This window comes from Mauremys reevesii, linkage group 16 (assembly GCF_016161935.1).
Source record: "Mauremys reevesii isolate NIE-2019 linkage group 16, ASM1616193v1, whole genome shotgun sequence".
NCBI classification, from domain to species: domain Eukaryota; kingdom Metazoa; phylum Chordata; order Testudines; family Geoemydidae; genus Mauremys; species Mauremys reevesii.
Window position 1 is genome coordinate 41,714,058 of NC_052638.1, and position 18,296 is coordinate 41,732,353.

The 18,296-nt window shown below is 55.4% G+C and overlaps 2 protein-coding genes across 2 annotated transcripts in view; both read left to right on the forward strand.

Annotated features, from left to right (window-relative positions):
• Positions 1–6,028, forward strand: part of SNTB2 (syntrophin beta 2) — a 51,991-nt gene extending 45,963 nt beyond the window's left edge. The window contains 1 exon segment of the mRNA XM_039502871.1: positions 24–6,028. Coding sequence (XP_039358805.1) covers positions 24–116 — 93 coding nt within the window. The 3' untranslated portion in view covers positions 117–6,028.
• A 3,160-nt stretch (positions 6,029–9,188) lies between these two features.
• Positions 9,189–17,262, forward strand: VPS4A (vacuolar protein sorting 4 homolog A). Its single transcript, XM_039503944.1, has 11 exons — positions 9,189–9,370; positions 10,595–10,706; positions 11,203–11,350; positions 11,662–11,723; positions 12,081–12,200; positions 13,766–13,922; positions 14,207–14,355; positions 14,868–14,949; positions 15,281–15,500; positions 15,754–15,894; positions 16,799–17,262. The coding sequence occupies exons 1-11, from the start codon at positions 9,350–9,352 to the stop codon at positions 16,898–16,900; spliced, it is 1,314 nt and encodes a 437-aa protein (XP_039359878.1). The 5' UTR covers positions 9,189–9,349; the 3' UTR covers positions 16,901–17,262.
• The last annotated feature ends 1,034 nt before the right edge of the window (positions 17,263–18,296 follow it).

An 18,296-nucleotide genomic window follows, 5' to 3' on the forward strand; every position in this document is an offset into this window, starting at 1 on the left:
CATCTCTTGTGCTTTCTCTCCAGACCCTGGACCTGCACTCTTGTCCAAAACCCATTGTTTTTATGTTGCACACTTTCTTGTCAGCCAAAGTCACCCGTATGGGACTGCTTGTGTAAGCGGTGAAGGGTCCCAACAGCCCTGAACAACACATCTACTGTCCCAGCAGCAAAAAAGCACAAAAGACCCTAGTTTGTGGTGTCCTCCTGCAGTACCAGTGCCTTGACAAAGACTGACTCATGCCAGAACCATGATGGTGTGGAAGGAAGCTCCTGCCCTCCTCAGAGCCATAGCCAGAAACTCCAGCCTCTCCACAATCTCCTGGAATAACTGCTCCACATGCCTAGAAAATGCTGAGGCCAGGCTGCTGCTGCTGGTAGCTGAATACTGAGATCAGGGGAAATGTGGTTCTCACATTCTCAGTTTCCAGCTACTTCCTGGCTGCTGGCAATTTGAGACTCTTCTTCCTGACACTCCTGGGATTCAATTGTCACCCTGAAGACTCAACGTAAACCGAGCATCCAGCACTCATCTGTTGCAAGAAGAGCCATTGGCATGGGACTGTGAGGGGGGAGGTTAGGGTTGGAACTATAACCAATCCGTATGATGCCATTTTTATTGCTTACCAAATGTGCCTTTGGCGTAAGGTGGGTGGTGCTTTACTGGAGATGGGGATGAGGAGACTGGGAGTTCAGCGCTGGTCGCTCTGGAAGAGTGTTCCATGAGCCCCCGCCCTCAGCTCGTTCCAAGCTGACCCAGCTCCCTCTGTTGCCACAAAGCCACTTTCCCAGGGGTCCTTGGTAAGGAAGAGGCCTGTCCTTCTCACTAGCCAGTGGGTTTAGATCCCCCTTGCCGAGTGGGATGGATAGTCAGGGAGATTTCAGTCACTTTTCTGACTTGCTTTGGGCACCTGGAAACATCCTAAATACAGAGAACTTGGTGCTTTTCGCTGATGCTTCTTACTGAGGCCCCCGATGGTCAAATGTGACAGGACAGATGCTACGTGGCTGGATCGGAGGCACAGAAAGGCCAGCTGGTTGTGTGTTCTGAGATGAGCTGGAATGTGTAAGGCAGCTGATGCCCATATAGTGATGCACACAGCCTCTGGGCCTGGCAACTTCCTTCTGAGACGCTAACAGCACCCTCTCCTTTCCTAGTGCTGGGCTGCCTGTCTCCCTCCGCCTGTGCCAAGCCCATGTGCCCAGGTGTGTGTGCTGCAGAGAGGTGGGTGACGGAGGCCTGAGAATGACTTTGAAATACCTGGGAGACAAGGTAGGGGAGATGGTATATTTTATTGGACCTACTTCTGTCGGGGAGAGGGACCAGCTTTCAAGCCACGCAGAGCTGTGTGCATGCTTGCAATGCTTGTTGGCACAGCCTGTCCCATTCCTAAAGAAGGTCTTCTGAAGCATCTGCAGGACCGAGGGGAGGCAGCTCATCCACCAGAGGCGGGGAAATTGCAGTGCTTCCTTCACTCTGGTGGCAGAATTTGAACACAGGGCTTTTGGAAGCCCCCTCCCAGCACATCACTGACCTCCTCTTCCCAAAAGGACTCAAGGCACCCGGCAATGGAGCCAGGCTCAGAACTCTGAGAAACTGATTTCACTGCATAACCCAGACTTTCAGCAGGGCCTGCACCCTCCAGCTCTCTTCCTAGATTCCTGGTCTCTCTCATGCTTGGGAAGAGCTGTGCCTGGGACACCCAGAGATGGGGGGCAGGGACTCCAGGAGCCCCACTGCGCACACACAGCAGGTGGCTTGGACAGTCCTTTGAGGCTCTACTTGCTTCCTTGGAGCGCCTCTAGCACCCGCTGTTGTGAGCGTTTGATTCCCAGTGTAGGTTGCTCAGGATTAACTCCTGGGATTCAGCTTCGCAAGTTACCAGTGTACTGAGCTTTCTGAGACCGGCTAGAGCCGTGGGACACTTACGCCATCTGCAGACCAGTACGGTAGCTCATCTCCTTAGCAGCGCAGATCGACAGCTTGATGTAACTAGACTTAGGGTGAGAGTTCACAGCACAAAGCTTTTGAAGGTGAACCTAAGAGCATGCTGCCTCGAGCCTGGCCTTCCCCAGAACAGGCTCGCAGAGTGTGAAGAAGCGATCCTGGAGGGCACACTTCCTTTAAGTGAGGTATGAAGCAAAGCTGATTTGCCCAGATTGTCCTGCCAGCACAGCAGCCTGCTGAAACCCAAGGGAGGAGGGAGTGTTCTTCACAGGCCCCTCACAACCATGTGGCCTGTGCCTGACGCCTAGCAGCTCACTTCCAAACACTGTTTTAGCAACCAGCAAAGGCCAATCAGTTGAAACGTGTTTGTTTAAACAACAAATCACACCAGGTTATAACATACTTAGAATAGTGTCTTAGCTGATTGAGGTTTATGAAGTGAATATAAGGTTAATATAAAGTGTGCGTTCCCGCACAGTACTGATTAGGATAGGTTTGTGTTCACCCAACAGACTGTTATCTGGTCTGTGGACCAATTGGAAGAGTTGTCATTCCAACGCAAGGCTGTTAAGCTCTTCAGTCTATTTTAGCTGCTCTTAAAGTGGATATTTCAGCTCTAGTATGGTTGGGGTTTGTCCTATCAGTACGGCGAGTGCTGGAAAGCACGGAGTCTGCATGGTGAAAAATCTACTCCAGGGACGGTAGACTAGTTCTAAGCCTCAGTTCTTAGACAACCCATAAAGAAATACTCCTAACGCCACAGGGTGATTAAGCTGTTACCATGTTGGACTATTTTCTTATCTAAATGTCTGTTGTTTTTTTTTATTTGCAGCTTCATCACATTGGTGGCTGTAAAGCATCTGGAATATTTTTACAAGTTAGAGGCTAGGCCAGTTTGGTCTCTTACCAAAAGCCACAAGTCGACTTAAATTAGAATTCTGGACAAGGTCCCTCCTTCTCCCAGGAAAACATGGCTTGCTAGGAACCAGGTTTATGAGGGTAAATGTGGGGTCCATCAGCAGGGGAATATTCACACCTGTTGTATTGGAAAGTGAGTAGTGTCAGTATATCACATAAAATGGGACAGTCCCCCCCCCACCTCATATTATTCCTTCGTTCTGCAAACTACCTAATAAGCTGCTATGCAAATTCTGTTGTGCCCTGACTGGTTTCAAGGGGTTAGATATCCCTGAGGATTTCAGGGAAGAACTTGTAGACTTAAGCACTTTCTCTGCTTTTTTATTTTGCTCTGACACTTAAGGTTGAGTGGTTGCTATTTTGAGCTCCGGTGGTGGCCACTGATTGTCAGTACTGCTCGTGATCTGTGCAAAACTTCAGTGTAAATGCCCTGCTGTCAGTGGGGTGAACTCTTCCCAAATCGCCTGTCACTAGCAAAGCTCTGGTTGAGGTGGCAACTGAAATGTCAAGAATAGATGCCAAATGGAATTGCACGTGATGGAGGTTTGGCTTAACAGGAGGTTATTTTCACTCATTTCGATTGGATTTGGATTTCTCTGGGAGGTGGAGGAGTACTTAGTACTGCCTTGTCATAACCACCCACTACAAGCTGAGCTGGCACCCCTTGTGCACGGCCAGCTGGAGTGAAGTACAGTATGGTCTGTCTTCCCCTTTGCATCAGACACGGTATAGTTAATGTGCAGAAAGGCTCATGCTGCCAGCCTGAAACTGTCTACCAACAGATGCAGGTTCCTTCCCAGGCTTCGCTGTGTTAGGAATGACATTCTGTCCTGTTTAAGCAATCACGTTTGAGCCTTTTGCCACAAAGCCTGAATTCAATCCTGACTTGCTTCACCAGTGAAGCCCCTGAGATCTCAGCCTAGTTCCCAGAGAGCCTGTGTCCAAAACCAGACCCATCTTCTCATTCGCGTGAGCGTCAGTGTCCACTGAATGGAGGCTCAGGTCTGTTGCGGATCAGAGGTACTTGGGGGAACTTGCCAGTTTGCACTCTGCGTAGTTCTCCCCAGGGCTGCCTTTCATTCATGCCAAATACCTGCCCTGTTACAGAATGCTGCATGCCCTTTTAGAATGCCGCAAGCCATCGCTTACTCTGGAAGCTCAGGTCCTCTTAGCTTTTAAGGTTTTTAATGTTTTAACTTGGTATTAAAAGCCTGTTCTGCAGACTGAATTTCTGATGCTCAAGCCCCCACTGTGTCCCAGCTCCTCCCCAGAAGTGTTGAGGTACCAGATTTATCTGCAGTACATACACTATGTGCCTCACCTGGCCTCGTTTGTTTCTGGTGGCAGCAGGCTCCCCTCTTCCCAGAGCCTGTGTAGAGATATGGGGAAATGTACAAACGCCTGGGAGCTTGCCCTGTCTTTTCCCTGTAAGTTGGGGGAAAGGGCCCCGGAATGTCTGCAAGAGACTCTGCTCCCACCCCCTCCCACATCTATGCAAACCTCTGTATTTTGAGTGAGGTGATATGTTGGAAAGCTAGAAAATGCCCCATGTGGCACTCCGGCTCTGCAGCTGGAGAGCTCTGTTACAGCATTCCCTGTGGAAGATACACCACTGAGAGGCATCCCACATTATCCTTGGAAACCAGAGAGAGGAGAGGAGAATATTTATGCTGAGCTTGTCTTTTCTATCCGGAATAAGAGCAGGCAAGTGTCTTAAATATGGCCCTATTAGCCTGGATGACCATATGGTGGTGCGTAATTAAACTAGTGAATGGTGTTTTCAAAACCTTACACAAGCTGTGTAGATTTTAAAAGCTATTGGTCCCCTCTAGTCAGTCAATTCCTCCTACCAACTCCTCTTCAAACAGCACTTGTGGGATCGACTCTCAGCTTTAATACTCTGCAAAATCTTTGGAGATTCTTGTGCTTTCCCCAGTGCAACATTTGTATGCCTGTGGCTAATTTCCACAGCTGAAAGCAGACATGGCATGCAGGGCTTAATTTGTAATGAAAGAGGTGCCAGGTTTCAAGCAATTTTTGTACTTTCCTAACTGACATGCCAAGCCCAAAGGTGCCCAGGTGGCTCAGACCTGGCAGAAATTAAGCACTGCTTGCGTGTAGAAACCAGGCTATACTTTTCTTTAAAAGGAGGCCAGTAGCCTCTTCGCATTAGATATTAAGCAATAAAGAAAATGGATGTGAAACTAGTAAAAGCAGATGTTCAAGTCTTTGGCTGTGGATCCCACTCCTGGTGTGCATGTGCTTTGTGGGATCCACATGGACAGAGCATCTTGAAGCACCATGGTTGCTGTAAGGCTAAGTAACCATTCTCTACAGCCAGCCCACCTCTGCCTTTTGCCTTTATGCTGCCAGGATTTTGCTACATGAGTTAATTCTGTTTCTGCTGCTGATCTTACAGCATCCTGGCCTGCAACACAGTACATCAAAACATTGATTGCACTTTCATGTTCTAGAATTTGGGGGAACTACAGGGCTAGTTCTACCTGGTTTTAAAAATAATTTGCATTGACATCTCTGCCGAAGAAAATTAAAAAAAATAAAATCCCGTTGGCACATCAATGTTTGTGGTGCTCCATTTTCCTTTTAGCATATCTGCCTGTCTGGGATCAGCCAGTATAGGGGATCTCACTACAGTGATCAGTGTTAAGTTTACAATTTGGGTAAATAGAGCATTACAAGCCCCAGGTGCTAAAGACAAGAACCCTGTAGGTATAACTGCCCCAGGTCATCTGAATAATAAATTGCACCGAACCACTACAAGTAAACTGTTTTTTAACCTGTGCAAACTCTGTGCTGTTTGATATGATATAATCAAGGCACAGACTGTAACACTCCAATGAAAAAACTAAAATAACATGCAATCAATTCTATTTTTGTATTCTTTGTAGTTAACTATTTATACAATTCTTCCTTTTTTGATGTTTTTAATCTCAAGTTTTTGGAACTTCCAGGTTACCAAATCCAAATAACCCAAGTGGTGAAAAGCAGGGGAGTTTGTGTATTTTACAATCACATTAAAGCTTTATGTGTACTCTATAAATATAGATGCATAGACAACCTATTGTCCCTCGAGTTGCATGTTAACTGTATAGTATTGTACATTACAATGAAAATGTAACCTAAGGGCAAGTGTAACCTTTATACTGTAAATAACAATAAAGGCTTTTATGCTTTTAGATTTTTATATTTGGGTTTTTCTCTGTGGAAAATGTTTTGTCTGGGGTATGAGATGCAGATGCAATTTTGCCATTCAAGATGGAAAACAGTGCTCCCTGTCCTCCTCTGCCACAAGCAAACAAACAAAAAAACAACCCAAAACCCCAAGCAGTGCAGTGGTGCAGCACCCCTGGAAGCTGGCAGCCAGGGAGCCCACCTGCTTTTCCTGCCACACACGATTCTGTGTTGGAGGGGAGGGGGCTTGGCAGAACCCCCAGGAGAACAGTGGAGCTGGGGTGTTCATGCTCCATTGAGATTCATGAGGCGGTTCACCCATCTGAACCATTGGCACTTAGCAGGCTCAAAGAACTGTCCCTGCATCAGTTACATCGAGCTTTTCTTCACCCCCACGAGGGCAAGAAAGTGTGGTGAGTTTTGGGGGCGGGGTTTTGTTAAAGCTGAAATTCCCACATAACCACATGATTGGAGGAGCTGGGACCCTAGGCATTGGCCTGCAGAGTCTATAACTTAAAGCAGCCCTGGATGAATGGGGCTGCAGTGATAGGCCCACGGCCCAATAAGCATCTATTTGTTGCTGTGATGTGCCAGGGGGCAGAAATCTCACCCAGACAATGCACTATTCCGAAAAGTTTTAGGGTTTAAGAATGGAACTGTCTGCCTACTCTGGAAAGGCCGGGGTGTACAGACAATCACACAGGACTAGACAAGCCTCACCCACTGAAAGGCAGGGCAGATCTATCTATGGAAAAAGGAAAGGTAAGGCACTGTGGTGTCCATTATCTCTACATGGTGGTTCTTCGAGTGATTGCTCCTATGCATTCCATGTAGGTGTGCACAGCTCTTCGGACCATTTTTACCCTAGCAACTCCGGCGGGCCGGCTGGCGCCCCCTGGAGTGGCGCCATTATGGCGCCTGTTATATACCCCAGCCGGCCCGTCCGCTCCTCAGTTCCTTCTTCCCGCCCGTGATGGCCAGTTGGAACTGTGGAGTGCTCCCTTAGTCCTCCACACCCCTAGCGTTTTCTCCGAATTTGTGTATATAGTTGGTGAGTTTATTCATAGTTTAGACAGTTAGTGTTTAAGGAATTAGGGGGGGTTCGCCCCTCCTTTTTCCTCACCCGGTGTGGGCTCATGCCCCAGACACCGGGATTCAAGCCGTGCTCGGCTTGTCAGCGGCTGATGCCCGTTGGGGACGCTCACGACTCCTGCCTTCACTGCCTCGGGGAGTCCCATCGCCCGGCTAAGTGCCCCATTTGTGCGGCGTTTAAGCCGCGGACTCGGAAGGAGCGGGACTCCAGGTTGAAGCAGCTCCTCATGGAGTTGGCGCTGACCCCAGCGACGCCGAAACCGTCCTCGGTCCGCAGCGCACCAGTGGCACTGAGTCGGCCTGGCACGGACACGTCCCGTCCTCCAAAACCGGCACCAGCGTCCCGGCACCGCTCCCCTTCTCCGGCGCGCAGAAAGAAAGCTGCGCCGGCGGCTGCGAAGACTCCGACCCCGGGACCGGTCACCCAGCCACTGCCAACACCTCCGGCACCGGCTGTGGTAGTGCACGCGCAGTGCACGGGCCCGGCAGCTCCGGCACCTGAAGAGCCGTTGAGCCCGGCGCCCCCCTGCTCCCCGGCACTGTCCGAGGTCGAGCTCAGTCTCCCAACTACGCCCGAGACGTACTCGCAGGCGAGGGAGCTCATCTCCATGACAGAGGCGCCGAGCCTCCGGTCCCCGGCACCGCTGGTGCGGGCTGTGCCCTCCGCAGGGAAGCCGGCCATGATGAGGCGCGCCGACGAGCGGCGTGAAAGGGAGTTCAGGTCTTGGTCCCGTTCCCGCAGCCGGTCACCGTCCCGCCAAGCCAGGTCCCGACGTCGATCAACGCCTCGGGACCGTTCACCATCTCGGCGCCGGTCTCGGTCACGGTACCGCTCAGCATCGCAGTACCGATCCCGAAGCCCCAGTCGGCGGTACCGAAGGAGGTCCGCCTCTCGGGACCGTTCACGGCACCGCGGCGACCGCAGCCGCTCCAGGCACCGCGACCGCAGCCCTTCTCGACACCGAAACCGCAGTCGTTCACCTTCCCGGTACCGATGCGACCGATGGTCCCGGTCGTGCTCCCGATACCACGACGACTGGCACCGACCCACGGCGCTGCCAGCGGACAAGCGAGGGCCTTCAACAGGGCACTCATTCAGCGCCTCTGCCTCCCAGGGGTCACGCCAGCCCTCCGTTGCTTCGCAGGTCTGCAGTGGCACGGATCTCAGGGCTGACCCCCGGGGACAAAACTATGGTCCACAGCAGTGGGGATTCTGGGTTCCGTGGGCTCAGTACGAGGCACAGGGCCTGCCCTTGCCCCCACGGCCGCCGGACTCCGAACGTCGGGTGCCGGAAGCAACCATCAGTAGGCCTCCCCCGTCGCCAACGGCTGGGGCCTCTCTACCGGTCAGATTCTCTGTGTCAGCAAGGAGGCAGGTAACCTACCTCAGCCCCTACAAGAGACCTGCCAAGGAAAAACTATGGCTGAGTGACCTCTTCTCCAGAAAGCGACAGAGTCCTGAGGTAAGGTGTCATAGGCCTGTCGCTTTTTACAGATCCAGACTAACACGGCTTCCCCCTGCGCTACTCTTCTCCAGAGAAGATGCTGTCTCCTGAAGTGCTGTGTAGCAGAGGAAGCTGCAACAGACCGGCTGCCTGAAGCCAGCCATGTGCAAATACAACTTAGCCTCACTGTATGACACGCCCCTGGAACAAACGTCCCAGGGAAGAGGCACATTCTCCATCTCCAGCATCCTCTGGTCCAGCCTGGACAACTTTCTGGAGGAGGCTTTAGCCAGATGCAAGTTCCTGGGCTCAGCACAGGGCGCGCTGGGTGTGCGAGCCTGTTCTGCAGGCGATCAGAGCCGATGAGCTAATGGTCCCTTTAGACTTAAACCTGGGGAGTCGGTGGGGCTGTGCCCATCGCGGGGGTCTCGATGCAGGGGAGGTGGACGAGGCTGAGTGGGCCACTCACAGGCGTTTATATCAAACAAAGCCCTGTACTCGCGTGGGGTACGCGGGTGTCTCCGAGCGGGGTGGGGGCCCTGAGGGGCGGGATCCTCCCGGCCGGCGGTCGCTGCAGTTCCCGGCGCGGCCGGCAGGGGGCCCCGCCGTCCTCGCTCCCCACGTAGCAGCTGCGCGGCCGGTGGGTCCCGGTTCGGTGCCGCCGCCGCCTCCCGCCCGCCGCGCCGGGGCCTCCCGCCCGGAGCCGGATCCAGGCCGCTCGCAGCGCCCCGGGGACTCGGGCGGCACCGGGCGATGAAATGTCAACGTCAACCCTCCAGGTAGCGGGCGGCGGGCCCGGGCCCGGCCCCAGCGTCTCCCGCCCCGGCTCCAGCGTCTCCCGCCCCGGGCCCGGCTCCAGTCCGGGCTCTGCGGGCCTCAGGCCGCCCCTGCGCCGGGCCAGGCCGGAGCGCTGCCCCGGCTACCAGGTTTGGCCGGAGCGGAGCGTCCCCGGCTCAGGGCCCAGGGCCCGGCTGGGGGCCGCCGCGGGCGCCTGTCCCCGGGGACGCACCTGCGTAGCCCTTGGGGGCCGTGGAGAGGCGCCGGGCCGGGCCCTCCGTGGGGCCTGGGCCCGCAGGGGGCGGCGGACTGGCCCGGGCTTTCCCGTGCCCCATGGCCTAGGCCGGGCCCGGCCCGGGCCGTGTCAGGGGAGCTGGGCCCGGCCCCGGCCCCGCTGGCGGCAGCAGGTTTCGAGGTGAGACTGTCCAGGGGCCGCCTGCGCTTGGGACCCGCAGCCTCCACCAGCGAGGGGGGCGCAGAGGGGCATCTTCCCCTCCCCCCAGAGGGGTGCCCGGCCCCTGGCCCCTGGGGTGCGTGGTGCTAACCCGGCTCTCGGCCTGTGGGCAGCGGGAGCTCTGCGCCCAGGGCCTGCATCAGGTGCCAGTTGGGCTGTTTCTTTCTTTCTTTCTTTTCTACCAAAACACTTGTACCGGTACCACCCCTCTGGTGAGGTGAGGGTGCCTGGTACCGTATCCTGTATCCTCCTTCCCGCACCAGAATGGCTGTACTGGGATAAATACGTTTATACCAGGGTAACTGTCCACATTAGGGAGCTGTCCTGCTTTCGCTAAAGAGGTGCTATGACTTCTGTATGTAGACAGGGCTTTCCCTGCAAGGCCCACGGGTGCATCTGTTTCTCCTGCCCTTGCTCTGTGGTGGTGGTGGCGGCGGCATTGGTTAAAGGTCCCAGTGGCACAGGAGCTGTCTGCTTGTGCTGCCCCGACTTGGCAAACGGAGATGGGTTCTGGGCTTGGTTTTTGCTCTCTGGAATCAGTGGCTTTGTCCAGCCGAGAAGGAGCCACTTGTGAGTTTTGTCTGCTGTGTGTGAGCAGAAGGTTCATGTGAGAAACAGGAGATGACTCTAGGCGCCAGGAGTTTGTGGTGCAGCTGCTGCTTCTCAGAGGTGTCCAAAAACCCGTTACCTCTGTGGGAAACATTACCTCTTTACTCTTCCATTGATATGGCCGGGGCAGCTGTGTCACTGGAGCTGCGTTCTCTCCTTGCAGAAAGCTATCGACCTGGTAACAAAAGCGACTGAGGAGGATAAGGCCAAGAACTATGAGGAGGCGCTGCGGCTGTACCAGCATGCAGTGGAGTACTTTCTACATGCCATCAAATGTGAGTCGGGCTTCTCTCTCCCTAGGCCAGCCTGTGCCAGATCTTTCCCTCGCTGTTCCTCTTAGGATCCTTCTTCCCGTTTCACCCTGCTGGGAGTCAGGCCCGCCCAGAATAGCACATCCCCAAAGAGATCAGCCTGCACCTGTTGCAGAGCCAGGTGGCCTGCAGAGAGTTCCCACGAGTGCATGCGTTCTCTGGGGAATGAGCTAACTGTAGAGCTGGGCTCAGAAACCCTGAAGTTGTGGGATTATCCGAAGGGGGGTGGGGCTTCCCCGGCTGTGGGTTTGTGCTGCGTCTGTCTCTAGGAGCAGCTTCTCCTGGGGGATTCTCTCCAGCTGCCCACCCGGTGGGAGCTGGTGAAGGGAGACGTTGGTGTCTCATGCCCCTGGAGAGGGCTCTTCTCCCCATTGCTGGCCCTAAAAGGGAGGGTGCCGTAGGGCTCTCCTCACTCCATGCCCGTGGCGAGCTGCTCACTCTGTCTCGGGTGCCCTGACAGATGAGGCTCACAGTGACAAGGCGAAGGAAAGCATCCGGGCGAAGTGCATGCAGTACCTGGACCGGGCGGAGAAGCTGAAGGATTATCTACGCAACAAAGACAAACAAAGCAAGAAGCCTGTCAAAGAGTCTCCAAATGATAGCAAGGGGTACGTGTGCAGCCTCCATTGCACCCCCTAAACATGCTCATGCCTGTAACGATGGGAGAGGCCAGCCGCAGGCCCTGGGTGCCCCCTCTTCTGCTGGGGGTGACTCCGGCAGTGGGTTTCAAACCAGCACTTCTCCCTCTCTGCACTGTGTAGTTTGTGAGTGCACGTTGGGGTCTCCTGTTGGGGCTGGCAAGAGCCAGCACTGCGAGGCTTCGACCCTTCTGGCATGGCCAGGCCAGAGCCTCCCTTCCCCCGGATAGCAGGACCTGGACCTTCGCTGGCCTCGCCATGACACTGCGTCCTCTCCACAGGAGCGACAGTGACAGCGAGGGCGAGAATCCGGAGAAGAAGAAGCTGCAGGAGCAGCTGATGGGTAAGAGGCGGGGGCTGGGAGCACGGCATTGCCCTGCAAGGTCGAGTTCCTGACCTGGGAAGCGGCTGGTGCATGCTGCTTGGTGCAGGGTCGGTGGGACTATACATGAGCCACTCCTGGAGCGGGATGAGGGGCCGCAGGGCCGCCTCCTCTCTAGCTCTGTGGCTGCTGGGCAGCTCTGGAGACTCCTCGTGGGCCCTAGCGAAAAGGAGACGTCCCTCATGCGTGATGACAGCCTGGCCCGGGTGGGTGGAGTTTGACAGCTGGTGCAGTGGCTGGAGGGAGGCTCGGGTGAGCCCCGAGGCGGGAGTGCTGTCGTCTCTTGTCCCGCTAGGGAGAGCTGCCTTCCTCTCGCAGGTGCCATTGTGATGGAGAAGCCCAACGTCCGGTGGAATGATGTGGCTGGCCTGGAGGGTGCCAAGGAGGCTCTGAAAGAGGCTGTGATTTTACCCATTAAATTCCCACACTTATTCACAGGTGAGGGTTGCTCTGGTAGCTCTGGGGAGAGGCTGGGGCAGGGTGGATTGGCTGCTGCTCCCTCCGAGACGGACTGTGGCCATTGTGGTACTGGTTCCAGGTGGAGACCACGTCCTGGGATCTGAGTACTGAGCAGAGCCCAGAAACTTCCTTGGCCAACAGCCCTAGCAGAGCCCTGAGCAGCGAGGTGCATGTGAACTGGCCAGTGCCCCCCAGCACGGCAGGAGCAGTGCTGCAGGGGGCTGGGGCAGAGGCCTGGCCGACTGGAGTCTAGTACCTAATTCCCTCCATTCAAAGCCAGGTCTGCCCCCTGCTCATTGCGTGCTGTGTTCCAGAAAGCCTATGACAAGGTCCCTCACCAAAGGCTCTTACGTAAATTAAGTTGTCATGGGATAAGAGGGAAGATCCTTTCATGGACTGAGAACTGGTTAAAGGACAGGGAACAAAGGGTAGGAATTAATGGTAAATTTTCAGAATGGAGAGGGGTAACTAGTGGTGTTCCCCAAGGGTCAGTCCTAGGACCAGTCCTATTCAATTTATTCATAAATGATCTGGAGAAAGGGGTAAACAGTGAGGTGGCAAAGTTTGCAGATGATACTAAACTGCTCAAGATAGTTAAGACCAAAGCAGACTGTGAAGAACTTCAGAAAGATCTCACAAAACTAAGTGATTGGGCAACAAAATGGCAAATGAAATTTAATGTGGATAAATGTAAAGTAATGCACATGGAGAAAAATAACCCCAACTATACATACAATATGATGGGGGCTAATTTAGCTACAGCTAATCAGGAAAAAGATCTTGGAGTCATTGTGGATAGTTCTCTGAAGATGTCCACGCAGTGTGCAGCTGTGGTCAAAAAAGCAAACAGGATGTTAGGAATCATTAAAAGGGATGGAGAATATTTTATTGCCCTTATATAAATTGATGGTATGCCCACATCTTGAATACTGCATCCAGATGTGGTGGTCTCATCTCAAAAAAAAAATACTGGCACTAGAAAAGATTCAGAAAAAGGCAACTAAAATTATTAGGGGTTTGGAATGGGTCCCATATGAGGAGAGATTTAAGATTTAGGACTTTCAGGTTGGAAAAGAGGAGACTAAGGGGGGATATGATAGAGGTATATAAAATCATGAGTGATATGGAGAAAGTGGATAAGGAAAAGTTACTTACTTGTTCCCATAATAGAAGAACTAGGGCCCACCAAATGAAATTAAGGGGCAGCAGGTTTAAAACAAATAAAAGGAAGTTCTTCTTCACGCAGCGCACAGTCAACTTGTGGAACTCCTTACCTGAGGAGGTTGTGAAAGCTAGGACTATAACAGGGTTTAAAAGAGAACTGGATAAATTCATTAATGGCTATTAGCCAGGCTGGATAAGGAAGGGTGTCCCTAGCCTCTGTTTGTCAGAGGATGGAGATGGATGGCAGGAGAGAGATCACTTGATCATTGCCTGTTAGGTTCACTCCCTCTGGGTCACCTGGCATTGGCCAGTCAGAGGACAGGATACTGGGCTCGATGGACTTTTGGTCTGGCCCAGTATGGCCATTCTTGTGTTCTTAGGTAAGCGCACCCCTTGGCGTGGGATTCTGCTCTTTGGGCCCCCTGGCACGGGGAAGTCGTACCTGGCCAAGGCTGTGGCAACTGAGGCCAACAACTCCACGTTCTTCTCCGTGTCGTCCTCGGACCTGATGTCGAAGTGGCTGGGAGAGAGCGAGAAGTAAGTTAGCAGCTGGGCTGCGCTGCTCAGCGCCAGGGCAGAGGAGAGCACACTGTGGCTGCTGCACTCGTCACAGGCACTAGCGTGTCTCTCGAGGAAGGTGACTCCAGAGGCAGTGGGGTAAATGAGAACAAGCTAAGCAGTGACAGCGGGAGAGCTCCCTGCCTGCAGCCCGAGGGTGCTGGTCCTCGCTCCCCCACTCGGGGCACATGTGGGTTGCAGGGTCAGGGCTGGAGGGGAGGCTGCCTGTCTGTTAGCGCTGACCCTGTGTCTTTCTGCCCCAGGCTGGTGAAGAATCTCTTCGAGCTGGCAAGGCAGCACAAACCCTCCATCATCTTCATCGACGAGGTGGACTCTCTGTGCGGCTCCCGCAATGAGAACGAGAGCGAGGCTGGCCGCAGGATCAAGACAGAGTTCCTGGTGCAGATGCAGGGTGGGTCACGGCGAGTGAGCTCCAGCCCCCCAGAGCTCACCCCTCCCCCAGCTGGCTCAGATGGTGCCGGATCAGCCCTGGGGCAGGCGGGTGGAGAATGAGAAGTGAAGGACGAGGGGCTGCTCTCGTCCTCAGCCTGCTCGTTCCCTTTGCTGAGGGCAGCCTTGAAGGGTGCTTGGGTGAAGGGTCTGTCTTGGACTGGCAGCTGGCTGACTAGCCAGTACTGAGCCTGGGCCTGGCGCCATTGTAAACCCAGAGGTGGGCCTGGCGCCCACTCTCTCCCATAGCCCCACTCCCACTTTGCCTCGTCCTCCTGTGGCCCCATCTGCTGCCCTCTGCCCTCTCCGCCCTGTGGGAGTGGTGGGTGGGGCCTTGGGGGACAGGGCAGAGCGTGGGGTTGGGGCCATGGGCCAGGCTCTGGGGCCCACAGAAGGTTAATCCGGCCCTGTGCTCTTCCGGCCCCTCCGAGGAGTCAGTCCTGCTCCTTGATCGCTGTTTCTTCTTCCCGGTAGGTGTTGGTAATAACAACGACGGGACCCTGGTCCTCGGTGCCACAAATATCCCCTGGGTCTTAGACTCGGCCATTAGGAGAAGGTGAGTGGGAGCTATTGGAAACCAGCCGCTAGAGCTGCTCTCTGCCTGGCTAAGGGCAGCCACATTGAATGTGCCAGGAGCCACTGCCCCCCCCCCTTAAGGAGTGGCCCAGAGAACACAGAGTGGTCTGCCCCAGGGTCTGTCACCAGCATTACTGAGTGCCTCAGCGATCCCCAGCCCCACCCAGCAGCCCAACCCCTCCCTCCTGCAGCAGGCAGCTCTTGCTGGAACCCGTCAGTGCTGCAGTGATCTGCACGGCACACTGCTTGCCAGCCCCGCCTGGCAGAACGTGGGCAGCTGCTCACCCGCTCTACCCACTGTCGGTGCCTAGGTTTGAGAAGCGCATCTACATCCCGTTGCCGGAGGAGGCGGCCCGAGCCCAGATGTTCAGGCTGCACCTGGGGAACACACCACGCAACCTGACAGAGGCCAACATCCACGAGCTGGCCAGGAAGACGGATGGCTACTCGGGAGCTGACATCAGCGTCATCGTGCGTGACGCCCTCATGCAGCCTGTCCGCAAAGTGCAGTCAGCCACACACTTCAAGAAGGTGAGAGCAGGTGTGCGGGACCTGCTGCTCCCCAAGGACTGCGGCATCTGAGCCTGGGGTCGCTGGTCTGCAAGGGAGGGGGGCTCCATGGCCACCTGGGTGTGCCCAGTGCCCTTGCCCCTCATGGTGAGATCCTTCCTGAGTCCCCCAGGCCAGCCCCAGAGGGCCCATGTCAGAGAGGCCCCTGCGGGCGGTTGGGGAGCCAGCCCTGGCATCCGCCCTCTCAATGCACTTCCTCTCTGGCATGTGGCAGGTGCGAGGCCCATCTCGAACCAATCCCAGCATAACCGTAGATGACCTCCTGACCCCATGCTCGCCGGGGGACCCTGGAGCCATCGAGATGACTTGGATGGAGGTGCCTAGTGACAAGCTGCTGGAGCCAGTGATCTGCATGGTAAGTAATTCATTAGGGACAGACACGCTGGGCTGGAGGGTGGCTGGGATGAGAGTGATTGTCACTTGGCCAGTGACACAAGTCAGTGTGCAACACTTCTGATGCCAGCAGAGCCCCTGCTAGTGTGGACAGCCTTGCTCTGCCCTCCCACTGGGGCTGGGGAAAGGTGCTATCCCAGTCAAAGCCACTGTCCCAGCATAGCTGGATGTTCCTGGGGAAATGATCAGTGTAAAAGATATCCCTTGTCATCATTAGGCTTCAGAGTCAACCACTGTAGCTGAAAGGGTCAGTGGGCATCCCTGAGTGATTGCTTGTTCCTTCTGCCTGCGGCTTCCCTGCAACTGTCCCATCTGGAATGCTTGGCTCACAGCTCCGAGTGCGAGAGCCCTGGGCCTTTCTCCCTGACCGTTCTATTGTGCTGAGAGCTGAGGCAGCGGAGTGGCCAGAGCAGCAGTGTCATGTGCTGGAGGGGGGAGGGCACAGAGCAGACATGGGCTCCTCTGGGTTAATGCCTGCTGGAAAAGGAAAGCGTCCTTCTCCACCTGTGACCCCTGCCCTCCCCGAGCACCCAGGGAGGTCAGTAAGCATGGCCATCCCAGGGGACAGGCTGGAGAATGTCCACAGGTGGAGATCACACCAGTGACCAGGAGCAGCGTGGAACCTGAGTCCCGGCTCCTAGGCCTCCGTTCCATGCACCTGCCCTGGGGGACCCTGTAGGAAGATGCCTGTCGTTCAGGGCAGAGAGGTGCTAGCTCCACTGCCTTTGCTAGGGCTGGGGTGTTTAGACCTGGGGTTCTCCCCCGCAACCAGAACTCGGGTAGGATTTCCGAGGGCATCAAGGTAAAAGCGACGGAGACTCTGATGTCGCACTTTGGCCTCAGCTGCCCTCTCCCCTTGTTTGCAGTCAGATATGCTGCGCTCGCTGGCCACCACCCGCCCCACCGTGAATGCAGAGGACCTCCTGAAGGTGAAGAAATTCACAGACGACTTTGGACAGGAAGGATAAAAGCTTCTGCCGTGGGGTGTGCGGGGGTGGCCGGGCAGGGCGGGGTGGGCAGGGCACGCCTTGCAGTGGCAGCGTGTACGCTTGCAAAGCCCAAGTGCTTGCAGGCAGACGGTGCCAGGTGGACGCTAATGTTCAGCTCCCTACTAAACTCACCTGCCTGTGGGCCCCCAGCTGGGAGTCACACAGCAGCACAGCCCCTGCCAGCCTGGCAGGCCTGCGGAAGGAGCTGAGCACAGCCCAGGGGCCCACCCTGCCTCCCCCGGGGCCCCGACTCCCCTGCCCGCTTCTTTTTTTTTTAATTTTTTTAAATTAATGCTGCTTGTTTTGTCTTGTTTATATAAAAATAAAAACGATCCAAAAGCTTCGCCTGCCAGAACGGGACTTTCCTGGGGTGGCCGAGCCCACACAGCGATGCCCCAATCACACTGAGCACGGGGCCAGCCGGCAGAGTGTAACCCTCATCCACCTGCTGCACACGCTGCGTAGGGAGGCAGTGTGTGGAAGGACAAAGGCCTCTGGGCTAGGCCCCATGTACCAGGCTCCCCTCACTGAAACGGCCCCAACCTGGAGCTGTGCTGTGAGGCGCCAGCCTGTCACGTAGCACTGCCAGCAGGAAACGGATCTGGATGCACGGCTACAGCCAGGTTCTGCAGCACATGGGTGGTGCCTTGTCTCCAGCTGGGCCCTGCCCCTGCTGTAGCCACTGTCTGCAGTGCTGCTGACGCAGGGAGCAAGGAGTCCCAGGGAGTCCTCCCCAGCTGGCTGCTTTTCCATAGCTGTGCGACCTCTCCAGCCTGCTGCACAGCCCCTCTGTGAGCCTGGCTCTTTGCTTTCCCGGGTGCTGCAACCCCCCCTCCCATCAATTCCCGGATCACCGTATGCTAAGGCTTCGTTCCTGCTGCAAGCTGGGTCCCAGGCCCTGCCACAGAGCTCAGGGCTACTCAGCTTCACCCTCCCCCCCGCTGGCATTAGAGGATTGAAGGTGTGGACATGGGGCGAGAGGGGCTGAATAACGGTCAAGGGGAGGAGATCTGAGAGTGACAATCCGCAGCCCCCTGGCTGCTGTACTTCCCTGTCCTGCGCCTGATTCCGGTCTCCTAGGAGTAGCCAAGTGCCAAGCCCTGGCACTGGAGCTGAGGAGCTTCTTGCAGGCGTTAGCCTGATGAGCTAATCCCATGCTCTGGACCAAACTCAATAGCAACCCCCTGGCCATCTCTGCTCCCACTGCAATGACCGGCTGCTGCTCCCTGGAGCTCCCCACCTGCACTCGCTGCGTGTGGGAGCCAGATGGGCCTGCGAGGACGAGCGGCGGAATAGCCAGCAGTGCTGGCAGTAGCAGGGTGGTGGTGGTGCTCCAGAGCTCATGGGGGCAGTTCTCTCTGTGCTGTTTGTGGGC

Excerpts from the sequence above, each read along its gene's own strand:
- VPS4A (XM_039503944.1), top strand. The coding sequence starts at position 9,350 with ATGTCAACGTCAACCCTCCAG. Across the intron at positions 15,501-15,753 it reads CAGCCACACACTTCAAGAAG|GTGCGAGGCCCATCTCGAAC; the intron begins GTGAGAGCAGGT and ends GGCATGTGGCAG. Across the intron at positions 15,895-16,798 it reads TGGAGCCAGTGATCTGCATG|TCAGATATGCTGCGCTCGCT; the intron begins GTAAGTAATTCA and ends CCTTGTTTGCAG.